Below are 18,417 nucleotides of genomic sequence, written 5' to 3'. Positions count from 1 at the left end.
AGGGAACTGGGATGGAGGAGATGGGAATGCCCTCCAAAAGATCATCTCATTTGTCACTTCCTTTATTCTGTTGGTGGCAGACAGGATGGGCCCAAGTGAACCCCTGCAGTGGTAAAGGGTAACATGAGTGATGGGCTGCTGGTTATGAGCAGCCTGTCCAGCTGGGCTTGTTCTGCTGAGACCAGCTGCAAAGGAGTTTATTACAGTGTGATTGCTGTGTTGTCACCAATGCCCTCCAATGTCTCTGCAGGAGTGCACCAGTTATTTACAGTGCAGGTAGAGTTTAACCCCAGGTATGAAATGGATCACTGAGGAGTAAGTAAGTACTAAGATATAAACTCACCATTTATCCTGGATTAAGCACGATGAACTAGCTGAGAACAGTCCACTGCCATGTTCTTCAAAGGGATAATTGTCTTGGAATTTGGTTTACTGCACTTTCCTGAACTGAAGGACACACTTCATTATCATCCTGCCAATGCTGCCCAATATTTAAGTACCTGAAACATAAGTTACCTGAACTTAAGTAACTTTTACTTACGTCCTTACTCCCATCCACAATTAATTTATTTTTTAAAACACTCTAACACTGGTACCATTTCCATGCAGAATTCTCTGGTATTCCCCTCAGGCAGCAAGGAGTCTCTCCTTGGAGTGCAATAAAGGAAGCCCCTGCTGTTCTGTGGGTGCCTCGTGCTTTTCCAGGAGTCAAATGATGTGCCAACATCCTCTGCCTTCATTTGCTCCCTGCACCCAAACCAGTGTTTGGTGGGATGGTGTTTATTGTGCCTTAGCAACACAGAAACACAGTTCAGAAATGAAAGTATTCACAAACTGTTCCAGGAGTGTCACTGCAAAAGGAGGTCAGTAATTAATTAAAACAACATTATCGTTCCCAGTTCCTTATCTGTGCTATCCACAAACAAAAATAGCATTACAAAATCCTGACTGTCAGCAGGAACTGATGATTCCCAGTTAGTTTCTCTGCCCAGAATTCTTAAAAACAGATATTCTGAACAACAAACAAGTGTTGCATGTCAGTAACACAGAGATCGTTCATGACTTTATTTATAACACAAAAATTAGGAAAAAAACATGTCAATAAGACATTTCCAAACTGCCCCAACTGCTTAAAAATCCAGGCCCAGTTGTCACATCAATATCCAGTTTTTCTACATGGTATAACGGCCATAAAAGGTTGCGAAGGGAATCAGTTTTTCTTGCATTTGCCATAAAGATCTATGAGAACAGGTATTTTAGCCTCTTATTCTGCTGTTTACTGTTTTTGTTCCCGATCTGAAGTCCACAGAAATCACTGCAAGGATGCCACTACTCCAAGGTGCAGGAACATCCCTGTCTCTGCTCAGAAAGCTAAGAAGGGCATTTGCAATCACTGGTGGTTAAGGATAATGACTCCAGATTAACAGTCAGGAGATTAGTGTGGAATAAAGCTAGAACTCATTCAGACTTAATTCCCTTTGCTTCTGAAGTTTTCTCAAAAAACACTCTTTCCTCAGAACAGCTTCTTCCTTCCCTCTACTCCGTGCCTTTTCTAAACAGCCTGGCATAGCAGATGCCAGGCTTTCTGCTGGAGGGGAAACTGTATTGTAAGGGATCTCTTGCTGCCAGTCATCACGAATCAGGATGCAATGAGTACAGTATGTTGGTCACTAAGTGGGAAAGGGAAAATTTTCTTCCCCAGACCAGTGGGGCAACTTCATTTGTATCAGAGACCCACTTGTGTTACTAAGGTTGCCCACCTGCCTTTCTTACTTGAAAGGATGCCCAGGCTTAACCCCAGGACTCATGTTTGATGCAGAGATCCCAAGCCCCTTTCCTTGGAGCAGTGCTGCCACAGTAGAGGCATTCCATGAGATGAGGATGCTGCAATTGGGAAAACATTTGGTGGAAGGAAGTCCCAACATCACACTAAGGCTCCTGGCTGCCATGTCCCAAGGTGGGGTGAAAGGAGCTCTGTCCTTTTTGTTGCTCCATGAGCTCATCCCTGAGGATCAGTTCAGACTGGGTAAGACTGCACAGGTGAGATGAGGATACAGGTGGGATGCTGTGTTTGCACAGACACTTGTCCACTGCATGGTAGGGACCCCTAAGTTGCCTGTCAGAGGACTGTGTTGGTCACACCAGCCAAAGCTTTGCATCAACAGTGCCAGCAATCACCAAAGCCTCCCCCTTTTCAGACTGTCAGCAGCTGTCAGAGCCACTGCACAGTGTACAAGGATCCAGCAGCTCAGTAAGGAGAGCACTATATTTGGCCCTTCACAGGTAATTCCTGTATTGCATCTCATTTCTGGGCCCCCACAACTGGCTTTCAAAATCTCAGAGCTTTTCTGATAAATGCACCATCTGTGGCAGATAGCAAACAGTGTCCTTTGCTGCTGTGTTAGAGACCTCATCAAAACTAGCACTGGTTTATTCTTTACGTACAGACAAGAAGCATGTGGACAATGCTCTCAGGCACATGGAGTGATTTTTGGTGTTGTCCTGTGCAGACCCAGGAGTTGAACTCGATGATCCTTGTGGGTTCCTTCAAACTCATGATACTCTATGATTTTATGACAAACACAGACGATTTTGGGCTTAAACATATTTCTCTACTATTGCTTCTGATTATAGAGGTCTTCAAGTTTCCTACACCTCTTTTTGCCTTTCAGTTTCTTACATGTTTCTCTTTCACCTTGTGTTCTGTCTTATCATCCATTTTCTCTTTCACAATAGCCCTAAGAATGGACTTTCAGGGTAGGTGCAATTAGCCTGATTTCTGCCAACAAGGCTTCCAGCTCCACCAGCCTGCTGAAGTTATTGGGATTTCCTTATACACACCAGATTTAATTCTTCACAGGTCTCCCACAGTTCCTTAATTACATCTTGTTCTCCACATATTCCTTAACTGGCCCCAAATTAAAGTCAGTTTTTAAAAAAAAAAAAGTTGATCACATTCCTTTTTTCCTTGTGGTTGTTCAACATATGTATAAAACAAAAGATGCCTTATAGTAGCCTTGTATATTTGAAGTTTGGAACTGAAAATTTTTTGCAAGGATAATAACAGTCAGTCCTGCTGTGTTCCTGGTCTTAATTTAATAGAATAATGGCAATAGAAGCCTGGCAAGCACCTCCTGGGATCATACAGTCTTTTTCCTCTCTGAAGGTTTGGGCTATTATACCGAAAACATATCTAATAATTTGTCTACCTTGACTTTACACCCTTCCATAAACACTCTTCTGTGTAGCATATTTAGGCACTGCACCACAGATAATTCCTGATACCACACTCCAAAATACCTGCAATGCAAATTCATTGAGTTCATCACAGTCTGTTTTGCAAGGGTCTTTGAGAACAAACAACTAACTTTCTCTTTAACCAGCATTGTATACTGGATTATTATTAAATCTTACTTCTAGTCTTCTTTTTTCTATAGCAAGCAAAGCCACTTCCTTCAATCTTTTCTCAAAAGTCACAACTTTGGCTCTTGTTCTCTGGCCATGTTTTCTTTACCTCCTACCTTTTTTATTTCCCTCTTCTGGACTCCTCCCAGTTTGGCACCACTTGAGAAAGTGTGATGTCCAAAACTGTTCCATGCCAGTGTCAGCATCCCAGGGGCAAGAAGGGAAGGATAATTACCTTGCATATGTTCATGTGTTACCTACAACGCTTCTGTCAGCGCCTCACAGCGTGAGATTTGCTTAGGTTTGTAACAGGATCACATTATGTCAGTATCATTTGTCATGCAATCATCCATCCTCATTCCGTATTTTATAATTGATATTTTAATTTTCCTTTCCCAAGGTTTTTGTGTATCTTTCAGGATAACATAGACAGACTTGTTACCTCCCTGAACCTGGCTTTTCCTTTTTTTAATAAATAGGTTCAGTGGGTTCTCTTCTAGTGCTTGGAGAACCTTCTCCTCTTCTGTTACCAATGGGTGTTAATGGCTCAGATATTGCTTCAGTTTCTTAGATATTCCAGGGTCAAATTTACCAGACCACTCTAACTCCAATATCCACAACACAACAAATATTTTCTACCCTCTTTTTTCTCTACTCTGTGCTCTTGTAAACAACCTAAATGCTTTAGGCATTTGCTCACAATTTATGTCATGCCTGAAGCAAAGATGTTATTAAATATCTTGGCTTTCTCATCATGGTCTATTATTTGTGAGGTTTGCCTATTAAGGAATAGGCTGGAATTTTACTTTGGCTTTTTCTGCTCTTGTAGTATTCATAGAATCTTTTCACATTAATTTTGCCCACCCTCAATAGCAGTAAGTCACTATGTAGTTTATCTTTCTGGGTTCACCATACACTTTTGGTGTATTTTTTTTCTACCCAGTTTTGGCCAGATGTTCTTGTTCCTAATTTGTAAATAAATTCCTTTTTAATATTCAAGACTTTAAAGAACTTCTGCTGCAGCTACTCCTTCTTATGTTGATTCCTTTCTCCTTCACAGCACAATAATTTGCTGCTGTGCCTTAAATTCAGCTTCTTTCAGTAACTGCTATCTCTCCTGCACTTCTTTATCCTTAAATTATCTTCCCAAAAGAATCTTCTCACAAATTTCATCAATGTCTGCTTTACTGAAGCCCATTATCTTTGTTTTGCTTCTTGCACGCTGTCCTTTTCTTAAAATAGTCAACTATGATCGATAGGTTTGCAATCATTTCCTCTCCCTTAGTCTTTCATCTATCTTCACCTCAAGGTAGTGACTAGGGCAGCATTTTAAGCCCCACTGATCTTGAGTCATTCAAAGATATCAGAAGAAATAAGAAAATAAGATGTCCAGCTTGCAACAGCTTCCTTAGGTGAAGGGAATCTCTTGTCCAACACTTGTTTTGTTGCTCTTTTTTACAGATACTGGTCAGCCACAGATATTCTAACCATACCTATCATTCACCTCTGTTCCTCATGCTTCAAGAGGATTGCATTTGTTTTCTACTAGCTGCAATTTTCTTTCCCTGGGCTTACAAACCTTTTCAGGATTGGAAATAACTCCTGTGAGAATCCAATACTAGGCCAGTGATTATAAAGGCTACATTTTAATCACAGTGAGCTGTCTCCATTTTCATCATAGACAGTAAGGACCTCTAAGAACATTGACAGGCATCATCTTTGCAGGACTTCAATATTAGTTATATTTCTCTGGATGTGCAAATCAAAAACCACTGACAATAAGGGGATAAGGAACATAAAGGTTTGATTATAACAAAATCCATTATTTAAATACGGGCTGAAGTGCAACAACTGCTGTTCAGGTTTATCATTTATTAGCAGGTTTAGCATTTATTAGCAGGTTTAGCATTTATAAGAAAAGAATTGCCACAGACTTGATGACACTGCTCTTGCTGCTACAAGACCAAAGATAAGAACAAAAAATTTGAAGAGAACTATATTAGATAGAGTTATTATTAAAACATTCATTTTGTGGTTGACTAGCAATATATCTTCTCAGATTCACAGAAATCTCTGAGATCTTAAATAGCAACATTATGCAATAATAGATCAGTTATTTACAGTAGCCAGAGAAATTTGTTGCTACTGAAAAGCAATATGATAATTATGTCTCACACGGAGCAGGTTGTTTTTACATTGCATTTACACTCCCCCTGAAGTTGAATTGAACACAGGACTGAATTGGGTCCAGGCTTGTAAGTCTTTTGAAATTAAAATGTAAAACATGATCCTGCAGATTTTATTTCATAATATCATGTTTGTTACAAGAAGCAGCCCCCCTAGTTTATTAGGTCTAAACAGCTTTAAATAATTTAGTTGCAGAATATTAGACAGCGGTGGAGATAAAAAGAAATTAGGAAATGCAGCTAAAGGGAGGTGAAGAGGGAATTAGGAAGCCCTTCCTTATAGTCTATTACAGGCCTATGGTAGTGATCAAGGAGAAAAAGGCTTTCTGCAGAGCACAAAGGATGCAGCATAGACAGGGCACAGCCTGAAGAGGAGATGACCAGAGAAAAAGCAAAAGCCAGTTAGAAAGACTTCATTTGTGTTCAATAAAAGTATGATCCCTGATTTGCAATAGGTAAAAACTGCCCTGTCTCCACTGACCTGCTGTCCTAATTAACACCAGGTGAGAAATTGCCATACCTTGTTCTTCCACAGGTAAAACTAAAGAGAGCAGCACACAGCCTTGTTCTTCATTATGTATCACATTAGCAGGGTCCATTCCTGAAGCTCTCGCTTCTCTCAATTAATTTCTGCTGGATCTCTGTGTTCAGAAACAAAAGGAGATTAATTCCAGCTGCTACACTGGTTTCCCAGGATTTACAAAGCACTTTGCCATGGGTGCTAAAGTCACATACTCATCGTTCTGACTCCACAGAACAAAACATGGATGGGGCTGTTGCTTGCACATATCTGGAGCCATTGCACATGAAAATAAATGAGCACTACTATCCTGTGATAAGAATGAACACAGCTGCTGAAGGAACCATTAAACCTGTCACAATCAGAGCTTTGGAGATTCCTGATGGCTGCTCACACTCATTGCACAAGCTGCATCACGTTCCAGCTCTCACAGAGAAGGGCAGCTCTGTGCTAGCCCCGGAAGGGTTGGCTCTCTGATGTACAACCATTTACCAGAGTTATTTACCAGACATATACCAGAAATCAAACAGCAAAACACATGGGAAAGCACAACATTATTAATGATATACATTTGGATTCTGATTATTTAGTTCTTGTCCAAAATGAAAGAGGTATTTTAATCTGCTATATAAAAAATGGCACTAATCTCATCAGGAGCACAGTATTGGACACTGCTGGATGTAAACAGGATTGGAAGGAAGGAAAGACCAGAAGAATTAAAAGAGAGGGGTTTATGATTTCCTCTTATGTAAAGAATGAATTGCCCATTGACCTGTTAAGCAAAAACTTTCATGATTTACACAAAGAAACTGATGTCTTAAGTAGGAATCAGGCTTTGGGTAGACATTAATTGGATTTCACCTACATCACAGAAAGGAAAGGGGCAGCTTTCAGCATAATCAGCTTGTTGCAGGGCTGCATGTTTGCCAGTGCTGCAGAAGGCAGGTTACAGGAGTGCATAGCTGGAGTGGGAAGAAAGGATGAGGGCTCACTGCTTTCAGGAGCATTTAGACATTTTCGGGATGAAAGCACACATGAAATCATGATTTCAGTAGGCAAAGCCTCCTGCTTCGTACTGCCACAGATAAGATATTTGAATTTATTATTGCTTAAAAGTTATGTTAAATGTTGACACTTCACTCAGCCCAACTTGCTTCCTCCTCCTTCATCCACGATTCCCATTCAAGCTGTGGGAGCTCTGTATGCATCAAGGGTGAAAGAGTAAAAGGAAAAGACACACTGAATAAAAAGCTTGAAAGCCTTTTGAACTCTATCCCACCTGCTAAGGACAAAAGGAGTCCTTGTATGCTTGAAACTAAACATTGCAACAAATGGGAAGAACAGTGAACATGGAGAGAAATGCTCCAGAAAAAGATGCCTAACAGGATGTTAAACACAGCAGTGGGCAGATAACCAAACAGTGCAATGATGTGAAAGGGAACCAACCCACCACCCCACAACCCACCACTCCCAAAGAAAGGAGGAACCTGCTCTTGGCAGATGCCAGCGAGCACCTCCACTCCTTATCTGTAGGCCATGAACAGGTATCAGTTGGTATGATTCAGCTTTTATATTCCCACCATTTTCATTTAAGGAGATTAGAAAGTGTAAGAAAACAACCCATACACATTTTTATTAAAGGTTTAATTCTGCTCTTTATTATGGGGATGAAGTTACTTGCACTGATTCAGCTGGTCCTCACTGAGGGTCACAAACAATTCAAGATGAAAACATGCTCTTTGCATAGCAAAATGTCTACACAGAGACAAGAGATGCTTTAAAAAAGGTTCTGTACTTACCCTTTTAGGCACTGCAACACAGCACAAAAGACTCCCCTTAAAGAATAGAGGATGCACAAAGTGACTTTTTAAAACTAAAACAGAAGAGGATATTTTATAGATGACTCTCTAATTTTTAAGTGTCTTTTCACTTTGAGAGCACATACAAGGTACTTCTTGTTGGACAAGTTGTTTGGAATTTCTGCTTTGTCATCAGATCAATTTATAAAAATAAAAACAAATGAAGAAAATATCAACTAAAATAAACTGCGACAAGATGATGGATGTGTCCCATTTCTTCGTATCTATATTGCTATGAACAACCATAAACTGAAGCAAATGACAGGACACACATCACCTGTATTTAATCTAACACACTGAAGATGTATTTTGATAGCAATAGAATTACTCAGTGAGTAAAACTAAAGATCAATAAGTCTGCACAGTGCCCAGTTAGGGAATTAATAGTTTATGGTCTGTCTGACTTACAATTACAGCCAAAACACAATGGCATAGTTGGGAGTAAATATTTAATGGCATAACCAGGTCTCCCACATCGATATTTTTACACAATACTGTGTGCAGTGTTTGGCTGGATTGCAGGCTTTCTGCTGGCTGTTTCTACCCAAGGGTGTTTCAGTACGTAATATCAATTCCTGAAGGCTATGACAATATCGACAGCACCCACCATTTAACTGTGAATGGGAAAGATTTATCCTTGATGGTTGTACCTGGATGCCCCTTCGCCTGGAGATCTTCTCCTATAGCTTTAGGTGGAGGTGTCAAAACGACGGGCTAAATTTATGTTGTTGACACACCGTCCTGGCATTCAGTCCCCCTCTCCCAGGGCTGGAACCAAGACGGGATCCACACGGGATGCAGACGCTGCTCTTCCCCAGACGGGATGTGATCCCACCCTCCCATCCAGCTGCCACCGCCGATCGCTGAGCGCCTTCGCCACCCACCGCCTCTCCAGGGCTGCGAGTCTGTTTGGTGTCTTACTTCTATTTTCGTTTAGTATGTTTCGGCTTCCGAGAGCGCGCTCGCCGTCGGCGACGCGCAGTCAGGCCGACACTCCAACCCGAGGGCGGGCCGAGGGAAGGAGACCACCCCTCTCCTCCCGGGGGAGCTGCCTCCCCTCGCCGGCCGAGGGGCGGTCGCCGCCGCCTGCGCCCTCCCCGCCGAGGGCCGCCTCCCCGCATCCCTCCCTCCATCCCCGCATCCCTCCCTGCCTGCCGCGGGCCGGATGAGCGCGGCCCGGCGGCGACGGCTGCGGATGAGCCGGGCGAAGGAGCTGGTGGCGTACTGCCTGCTGCTGGGGCTGTCCGTGCCCCTCCTGCTGCTGCTGCCGCTGCTCTGAGATGCGCCGGGCGGCCGCTCGCCCCCGCCGCGGGGGGACGGGCGGGAGGAGCCGGCGGCAGCCCCGCTCCGACGCCCGGCGTGCGGTCGGCGGCAGCAGCAGCGGCATCATCCCGAGGCACTGACGCCCCGGCGGGGCAGGATGAGGCGCTGGGGCGAGCTCTGCAGCGGTGCCCCCCAGCCTGCGCTGCCGCTGCCCGCGGTGGGGCCCGGCCGGCGCCGCGCTCTGCCGCTGTGCGAGCTGTGATGCCGCCGCGATCGCCGCTCCCCCGCCCCGGCTGACGGGGGCGCCGAGCATAGCCGCGGCTTCCACTTTTCGCCTTCCCAAGTTGGGCTTCGGTGGGTCGGGGTGGCTTCGGGCCGGCCCCGATGGGCCCGCGGGCGCTGCCGCGCTCCCTGACCCAGCGCCGGGTCCCGCCGGGCGGCGGCCGCGGCCGGGGAAGACTCTAACGGGGCAGCTTTAGCTGGGTAGCCGGGGGAGGCTGTAGCTGGGGGGAGGTTGTAGGCGGGGCAGCCGGAGCCGGGGCAGCTTCAGCTGGGTAGCCGGGGCAGCCGGAGCCGAGGGAAGCCGTAGTCGCGGGCAGCTCTAGCTGGGTAGCCGGGGGAGGCTGTAGCCGGGGGAGGTTGGAACCGGGGCAGCCGGAGCCGGGGCAGCTTTAGCTGGGTAGCCGGGGCAGCTCTAGCTGGGTAGCCCGGGGCAGCCGGAGCCGGGGCAGCTTTAGCTGGGTAGCTGGGGAAGGTTGGAACCGGGACAGCCGGAGCCGGGGGAAGCCGGAGCCGGGGCAGCCGTAGCCGGGGGAGGTTGGAACCTGGTCAGCTTTAGCTGGGTAGCCGGGGCAGCCGTATCCGCGGGCGGCGCTCGCGTTCCCGCACAGCCGGCGCTCCGCGGGCGGAGTGTGTCCCCGCCGGCTCGCCGTGCGGGAGGCGGGCCGGGGGCCGGCTGAGATGGGAGAGAGCATGTCCAAGAGGCTGAAGCTGCAGCTGGGCGGCGAGGCGGAGATGGAGGAGCGGGCTTTCGCCAACCCTTACCCCGACTACCAGCCCCATGGGGCCGCGGCAGCCCCCAGCGCGGCGGACGCGCACCGGGACCGGGCGCTGCTGTCGGCGGCGGAGGAGGAGCCGCTCCCGTTCGGCGCCGATGGGAAGGTGAGTCCCGGCCCGCCATGCTCGGCCTCGCCGCTGGCGCTGCCCGCGTTGTGGTGCCCGCAGTGGGGATGTCCTCGGTGGGGGGCCCGCGGTGGTATGTGCTTGGTGGGATGTGCTCGGCGGGGTGCCCGCGGTGGGGTACCCGCGGTGGGGTACCCTCGGTGGGATGTGGTCGGTGGGGTACCCACGGTGGAGATGCCCGCGGTGGGATGCCTTCGGTGGGATGCTCTCGGTGGGGTACCCGCGGTGGGATACGCTCCGTGGGATGCCCGCCGTGGGGTACCCGGGTTGGTGTGTTCTCGGTGGGATGCCCGCGATGGGGTACCCGCGGTGGGATGCCCTCCGTGGGATGCCCGAGGTGGGGTGCCCTTGGTGGGGATGCCCTCGATGGGATACCCTCGGTGGGATGCCCGTGGTGGGATACCCTCGATGGGATGTGCTCGGTGGAGTACTCGCGATGGGATGCCCGTGATGGGGTACCCTCGGTGGGATACTCGCCTTGGGATGCCCGCGGTGAGGGTACCCGCAGTGTGGTGCCCACGGTGGGGTGCCCGTGGTGGGGGTACGCATGGTGGGATACCCTCGGTGGGATGTCCTCGGTGGGGTACCCTCGATGGGATGCTCTCAGTGGGGTACCCTCGGTGGGATGCCCTCGGTGAGGTACCCGCGGTGGCGCAGCGGCCCCGGGGGTGACCGAGGGAGGGACGGGCGGGGTGAGCCGAGGGAAGCAGCGGAAGCTCGGCCCGGCCGCACGGTGCGAAGCCAACAGCAGCCATTGTGTGTTGGAGAGGTTTGTTTGGCCCCAGAACGGTGCCCGACCTGGAGGTCGCCACATCTGGGTGGCAGAACAGCGGTAGCTGCGCCTTTACCACAGTGGTCTTGTCGCACAGAACAGGGTACTGGCACAACTAGCCCGAGTTTCACCAACGAAAGCACACAGGGAAGGGAAAAGATGAGTGCCTGTCTTGAAAAAGGGAGTTTCTTCCCAGGTGGCAGCGACACCCTGACGTTAGGTGGTGCTGGACTGTGTTTTGCAAGGCACGTGTGTACTGACATACAGAATCACAGACTCTTCTGAGTTGGAAGGGACCCACAAGGATCATCGAGTCCAACTCAAGTCAATGGCCCACATAGGGGATTGAACCCATGACCTTGGCATTATTGCAACTAAGTTTTAACCAGCTGAGGTAAATACACAGCTTTATAGCTTCAGGTACACCGTGGTAGGCACCTGGCGGTGGGTTTGTGCCTGCAGAAGGGCTATCTAGTGGCACACAAGATTTGCAGTCTTCCTGTCTTACACCACACGCTTCTGCTTGGGGAACTAGGAGTCTCTTAGGGTTTAAGTACAGAAGCTGCCAGCTGGCTGGTTTAAGCTGCAGAAGGAATACCAGAATATAGACCACCTGGCATTATAGCCCCTGAGCAGTCTCATCCTTCGGTACTGCGCTGCTTTGTCATCTTTTGCATGAAAAACACGGCGTGGTGGTATTGCCAAAAGGACAAACACACTGGGGATGGGGAGCTAACTTCCTAACTCACTTGACTCTATGCTGGGGTGAATAAAGGAGAGACATTAATTATAGAATCATAGAATGGATTGGGTTGGAAAAGACCTCCAAGATCATCAAGTCCAACCCTTGGTGCAACTCCAGTCCCTTTACCAGATCATGGCACTCAGTGCCACGGCCAATCTCACCTTAAAAACCTCCAGGGATGGGGAGTCCACCCCCTCTCTGGGCAGCCCATTCCAATGCCTGATTACTCTCTCTGGAAAGTTTTTTCTGCTCTGCAACTTCAATTTCCCCTGGCAGAGCTTGAGCCTGTGCCCCTTGTCCTATTGCTGAGTGCCTGGGAGAAGAGACCAACCCCCACCTGGCCAGAACTTCCCTTCAGGGAGTTCTAGACAGTGCTGAGGTCACCTCTGAGCCTCCTCTTCTCCAGGCTAAACACCTCCAGCTCCCTCAACCTCTCCCCACAGCACTTGTGCTCCAGTCCCTTCTCCAGCCTCGTTCCTCTTCTCTGGACCCGCTCCAGCCCCTCAGTTGAGCTCCTTCCTCAACTGAGGGGCCCAGAACTGAACACAACACTCAAGGTGTGGCCTCCCCAAGGCAGAGTCCAGGGGAAGGGTCACTGCCCTGGTCCTGCTGGCCACTCTATTCTTGATCCAGGCCAGGATCCCACTGGCCTTCTTGGCCACCTGGGCACACTGTTGGCTCATGTTGAGCTTCCTGTCAATGAACTCTGTATTTTTCTGCTTGTGGAAATAAGGAATTACCTTGACTTTCTGATGGGATGGTAGGATGGTGATGCAGAACAGTGAGAGGGGCTTTGAGCATTGTAAGTATCAGCAGAATAGTATCGGCTCACCATCAGTCCAAGGCAATGGGAGGTTTCACTAAGTTCAGACTGAGGAAGTTGTATGGGGCTAATCAGAGTGCACCAAGGAGGATACTTTGGGGCTTCAGTGTCTTACTGCTGCAGCTAATTGCAGCTGTCAAAAGCAGAGCATTTGAGAAGGTTTAAAAAGCAAGAGTAGGCTTGAAAGTCAAATCTCCTTTGTTTTTTACAAAAATATGTGGTAGTATACTCAGTGTTGGTAAAACTGTTTTTTGTGGAAGAGAACTGTTCTTTTCTGTGTGGCTTAGTATATAAAAATCATCCAAGTATGATGAGTTGAAGTATGAAGACAGAGAGGAGACAAGAGAGCAGCTATAGGTATGTATTGTTGTTAAACTGGTAAAAAACCTCAAGAATTTTCTTCTAAGGCCTTCTGTAGGCCACTCATCCTACTTATGTACCTGCTTTAGATCCCATACTTCATGTCCATTTATTGCAAGAAAAAATACGCCTTTGTTTACTGCTGATCTGGGTTGACTACACCCTTCCACAGTGAGCTATCAGAAGAATAGTGAGATATGAGAAGAAGGTGAACATCCTTAAAAATTATTTTTAGGGCATGCTAGCTGTATTGCAGAACAGTTCAACTGTATTTTACTTCAGGTCTGATTCTTGACTGATTGCAAGCTCAGAGACATTCTGTTCTGTGGCAGAGCTGAAATGAGTTAGTCAAGGATTTCTAGCCCTGTGTTCATGTTAGGAATGCCTGTTCTGCTCTGCTGTGGATGAGTATGCTGTTTTACAGTGAGTGCAAGGGTTTTTTCCCAGCTTTAAGCATCCTGGATGATATTCCTTGTTACCATGTCACAGTCAGCAGCTATTTGTGCAGATGCCTTCAGAAAATATATTAGAGCACCTGAGTAGCTGTGTATTTGATTGAAAAGTGGTGCTTGGGCTTTGTTAGAGTCATTGGAATGAAGCTCCTTCTGGAAAATAAAAAAAATCTTCTGTGCTGTCTTAAAGGATTGTAACTACAGCAGTGTTTGGTGGTCTTTGAATTTTTACAACTCTGTGCATATCATAGAAGGCCAATATGAGGGTATATTTTTTCTTTTGTTTTTGCATCTGCAAAATGTGAGGAATCATCTTACATAGTTCTGGGCTAGAATATAGCTGTGAGGATATTTATGTGTATTTCTGTTCTTTGCAGCACTTGCATGTTGTCACTCCAGCACTATCCTTTTATGAGACTTCATGATGAGTACTTTGGGGCGCTTTTGTTGTTGTGGTTTTGTGTTTTATTTTTGCATTTAATAGGCTCCCATTCCATCAGAGAAACGTCTTTGCCTGCCTAAAGCTCCAGTGAAGACAGAAGGACTTTACATAGGTTAGGAAGTCTGTCCTGTAAACTGCTGTACACAAGAACACCAGTTTCCTAAAATGAGAGCAGCTTTCAGAAGCCCTGTGCTGGTTTAAAGGTAAACCAGCAGGAGAAATAAACCCACCACAATCGAGATTATAAGTCAGAGTTACAAGTTAATAACAATATCACAGTAAATGCAATAGCACAAAGAGAAAATGGTTTTAACTTACAAAACCCACCACTGTAACCCAGCCCGCCAGCCACAGTGGGGTTTGTTGGCCCCTGTGCTGAGCCCCACGTGGTTCATTGAGTCCAAAGCAAAAGGAGGTGAGAAACCTGTTGGTGCAGATGATGGCACAGTCTGGTTGAGAGTGGTGGTCTCCTCCTGTCGAGGTTCTGCTCCTCCTCTGGATCCAACAAGGGGTCCCCCAAGTCCCCAAAACTCTGAGATTATATCCCCTCAGGTCCAAGTGGGAGCCCCCAGTCCCTCCGCCAGGGCAGGGAGTTCCGCAATGGGGGATCTGACTCTCTGAGTCGGGGGATTTTGGAATTGTTGCTGGCCCATGAGCAGACATGACACCTCAGGTGGGTGTGGAGGTGCCAACGATTTCCTGGAGGGGAGTTCTCCCAGCTCCTCTCCCAGTCTTCTTTCCCAGCCAGCTCCCAGCCCGAGGGGTCAGGTGTGCCCAGGGCAGCTGCTGCAAATGGTCCATTGTTAACAGTTCGTGGGAAATGACTTAGAGGGTGTAGAATACACAGCTTTGGTCACATCCACACAGGGATAAACTGGTCCCACCTGCTGAACTAGGACAAGTCCTCAGTATAATTCCTTCCCCCCATCCTCTGCTGGAGCGGAGCAGTGAGCATTGAGTGACTCACGTAATGACAGCCCGAGGTGTATGTGGCTCTGCTGTTGTCATGGAAGGCAATGCATTATTAATCCCTCCTTTTGATTTCCTATGCTGTCATGATTGCCATCTAAAATTCATCCAGTTGATAAAGGGACAAGAAGCTCTTCAAGTCGTTGTCTGAAACGTGAGACAACTGGGACAAAGTGCTGCATATGAAAGTGTGTGTTTGTATGCATAAGGTACAGTTCAGGAAGCTTGAAGGTATGGGAGCAGAAGAGAAAAAATTGGCTGCTGATTCACCTTCGTATAGTCACAGTAAACACTCCAGTTATCTGTGTGGGCTCTGCTTGTGTAGTTGAAATTCATTTTTCATAACTAGATCTCTTCACCATTAAAGTATCATGGACTAGTATTGTTTCTGTACCTTGTCTGAGAAAGCTGAGGTAATAATTCACCAGGCAGCATTCATTCTAGATTAATAAGAAACATAATTTTAAATGTAGATCTTTGGGTAACAGATGATTAATCTTTCAATTAAATATATGTCCTGTAGCCCTCTTCCTTCTCATGTGGGTTCCATCATAATACCTTAGCCTAAAAAAGTACCTATAGATATTATCTCAGAGTTGTTCAAAAGTTTACAAAATAGAAATATGAATGGTCAGGGGAGGCAGAGAAATTAATAGACAGCTACAGACTCAGAACAAAGAATATCCCCTAGTTCTGAGTTCTCTAATGTGACATTGAGCTTTGCAGGGGCTCTTTACAGGGAACAGGTTTTAAAGATAATAGTGCTCATTGGCAATTATCACTGGTGATACAGAATATTTACTTAGATTATCATTTGGGTGGTTTAATAGCTTTCTCAATCTTCTGTTATTTCTAATAATTCCTTTATGTGACTTTCAGTCTTCTTTCTCCTTTAAAATATATTAAAAGTCCTTTGCCTCACTGTTCTTCTCCCTTTGGTATTTTCTTGTAATCTTTAGGTTGTCTCACTGGGCATTTTAGTTGTATCACTGAGAGCAGCAACTTCTCTCTGTTCTGGGACTGACTCCTCAGTGACAACTTACACTAGTGGGAATTGTACAACTCATTGCACTGGAGGCAAAATTGAACCTCCAGAGCCAGTAAATATTTCCTGTCTTTTTTTTTCTTTTTTTTTTTTCCCCCAGAAATCAGCCTGGAATGCTGCTCAGTGCTTTTCTGAGGCTCTTTATTGAAAGCCTCTCCTGCTATTCAGGACAGCGCTTTAACTACATAGTTAAGCCTGTTTGGTTTTAATCAACCAGTTCTGAATGAAAATACTTTTAAAAATGAAAACCCAAGTTCTGATTAAATCCGGTTTTAGTCAACCAGTTCTGAATGAAAATACTTTTAAACATGAAAACCCAAGTTCTGATTAAATAGTCTCACATCCATTGACTCTCCATCACTTTCTAGTTTTTATCTTGCAGACCTGCATGTTAGTGAGCTGTTACTCTAGCTGGTTGTGTGGGCAAGTGCAGTAACAGATGCTTCTTTTCTGTGAAAATAAATTCAATTTGGGTCTATCTGCACTGGTCTGCTGTCAAGCTCAACATGTGCAATGTATCTGTTGTCTGTGCATCAAGATAATTTAGACAGCATTGGTAGAGGTTTTAGCTTTTGGAGCAATTTGAGTACCACCTAAAAATGTCAGAACTAGGCCAGAGGCTTCTGTGTAGTGAGTGACTTGAAATCATACAAAAGACTTTTATTTTCTCAGCTTTCAAGAAATGGTGTTGGGCTACCTGGAGGACCAGTGATTTTCAGTATTGCTCTTTTGCTCTGTGAGCCTCTGTTTCCCAAAACATAGGATTAATGTTCCTTGGTATATGTTAATCATGTTTATTTTTGTTACCCATAACCTGAAGCTTTTTGATGACTCTTTATGATGATCTAAATCTTTGAGCTTTGGTGTTTTTGCCATCTTACCACCAATGAGACAGATAGCTCCTTTCACACACAAATGCTTTAGAGGCATGGTCTCCTTATTTCTTACCTGCTTTAAGCAATTCTTTCCATAACTTGAATGGTTTGCCTTTTAATGATGTTTTTCCCACCCTTATCCTCTCAGATAGAGTGATGCCTGTGTTTAAACCCAATTCCTAAGCTGGTGTTTTTAGCAGTGTATTAGTTTGCCTACAGCCATTGATTTCTCTCTCTCTTTTCCAACCCCCCCTTTTTAAAATGTTTTCATTTTTTTCTCTTTTTTTTTTGTTTTTTTCCCCACTGTAGGGTACTAAGTTCTGGATCACTGAAAAATACTGCAATGTGTTCTACAGACAGCAGTGTTTCAAAGCAGTTAAGCATGTGGTTTTGCAGAACTTTCATTTGTTTCTGAGAGGAGCTGTCTGAGAACTAGCAGAGAATTGTGACTGTTCCAGAGTCTGAGTGATGAGGTTTCTTAGTACCTGATATTTTCACACAAGGAAAAAAAAGCTGCTCTTGGAGCTGTAAGTCTTTTGATTAAGGTAAAAATAAAGCAGAACTTGTTTTTCTGTACAAAAAGGCAAGTCACCTCCCAGCAGACCTTGCTAAAATCGTCATATGGGATCCTACTGCCATCCCTTCTGGGCTGCCTTTTCAGGAGCTCTGTGGAGATGAGCATGAGACTTCATCCTGCCTCACTAAATCCATGCCCCAGGGCCTGGGTGTGAAACCTGCCTCACTCACAGTCAGTGGCAGAGTTCCCAATGATTTCAGTGTGATTTCAGATTTAGTAGAACTGTGAGTTGTCCCCTACCCTGGTCTTCCTTTCCAATGTCTCCGTGTCCTTTATGCAGTCTTCTATAGAAATTTGAATGAGTTCTTGCTGCAGTGCCAACTTAGAATCGTGGAATTGATTGGGTTGGAAAAGACCTCCGAGATTATCAAGTCCAACCCTTGGTCCAACTCCAGTCCCTTTACCAGATCATGGCACTCAGTGCCACGGCCAATCTCAGGTTAAAAACCTCCAGGGATGGGGAATCCACCCCCTCTCTGGGCAGCCCATTCCAATGCCTGATTACTCTCTCTGGAAATAATTTTTTTCTGATCTCCATCTTCAATTTCCCCTGGCAGAGCTTGAGCCCATCGTGCCCCCTTGTCCTATTGCTGAGTGCCTGGGAGAAGAGACCAACCCCCCCACCTGGCCAGAACTTCCCTTCAGGAAGTTCTAGACAGTGATGAGGTCACCTCTGAGCCTTCTTGTCTCTTTTAGAGAAGAATATGCCAACCTGAGCTAAATCTTTTGTATGGAACCAAGGTTTCAAAGCAGAACTCAGTCATACTGATGTTCTAGTGCTCTTGCCTCTAAGTGATTTAATCTCATGTTTGATACAAACTATGCTGGTTTGCTAACAGCAGGTGTATTGCCAGAATAAAAAGACAACCAGCCTGCTTGTGCTGTGCAGTAGGTAAGTGCAGGGGGAGTCTGCAGCCTCAGTTCTCTCCTGTCAGAGAAGCA

The 18,417-nt window shown here is 46.1% G+C and overlaps 1 protein-coding gene and 1 long non-coding RNA gene across 3 annotated transcripts in view; one reads left to right on the top strand and one right to left on the bottom strand.

Moving 5' to 3' along the window:
* Positions 1–7,240: 7,240 nt before the first annotated feature.
* LOC139673802 (uncharacterized) lies at positions 7,241–9,043 on the bottom strand. Of its 2 annotated transcripts, none has more exons than XR_011698208.1 (3): positions 8,578–9,043; positions 7,911–7,946; positions 7,241–7,309 (listed from the first exon to the last, which is right to left on the bottom strand). It is a non-coding gene; the product is annotated as an uncharacterized lncRNA (long non-coding RNA). The 2 variants fall into 2 exon arrangements; XR_011698209.1 differs by having other exon boundaries at positions 8,621–9,043.
* The window catches only part of LANCL2 (LanC like glutathione S-transferase 2), a 34,349-nt gene continuing 24,960 nt past the window's right edge, over positions 9,029–18,417 (top strand). Inside the window, exon 1 of the mRNA XM_071559609.1 lies at positions 9,029–10,394. Coding sequence (XP_071415710.1) covers positions 10,194–10,394 — 201 coding nt within the window. The 5' untranslated portion in view covers positions 9,029–10,193. The remainder of the gene's footprint in view (positions 10,395–18,417) is intronic.

The sequence above is a fragment of the Pithys albifrons genome, chromosome 7 (assembly GCF_047495875.1).
Source record: "Pithys albifrons albifrons isolate INPA30051 chromosome 7, PitAlb_v1, whole genome shotgun sequence".
Taxonomy (NCBI): domain Eukaryota; kingdom Metazoa; phylum Chordata; class Aves; order Passeriformes; family Thamnophilidae; genus Pithys; species Pithys albifrons.
This window is presented reverse-complemented; position numbering and strand designations above follow the sequence as displayed.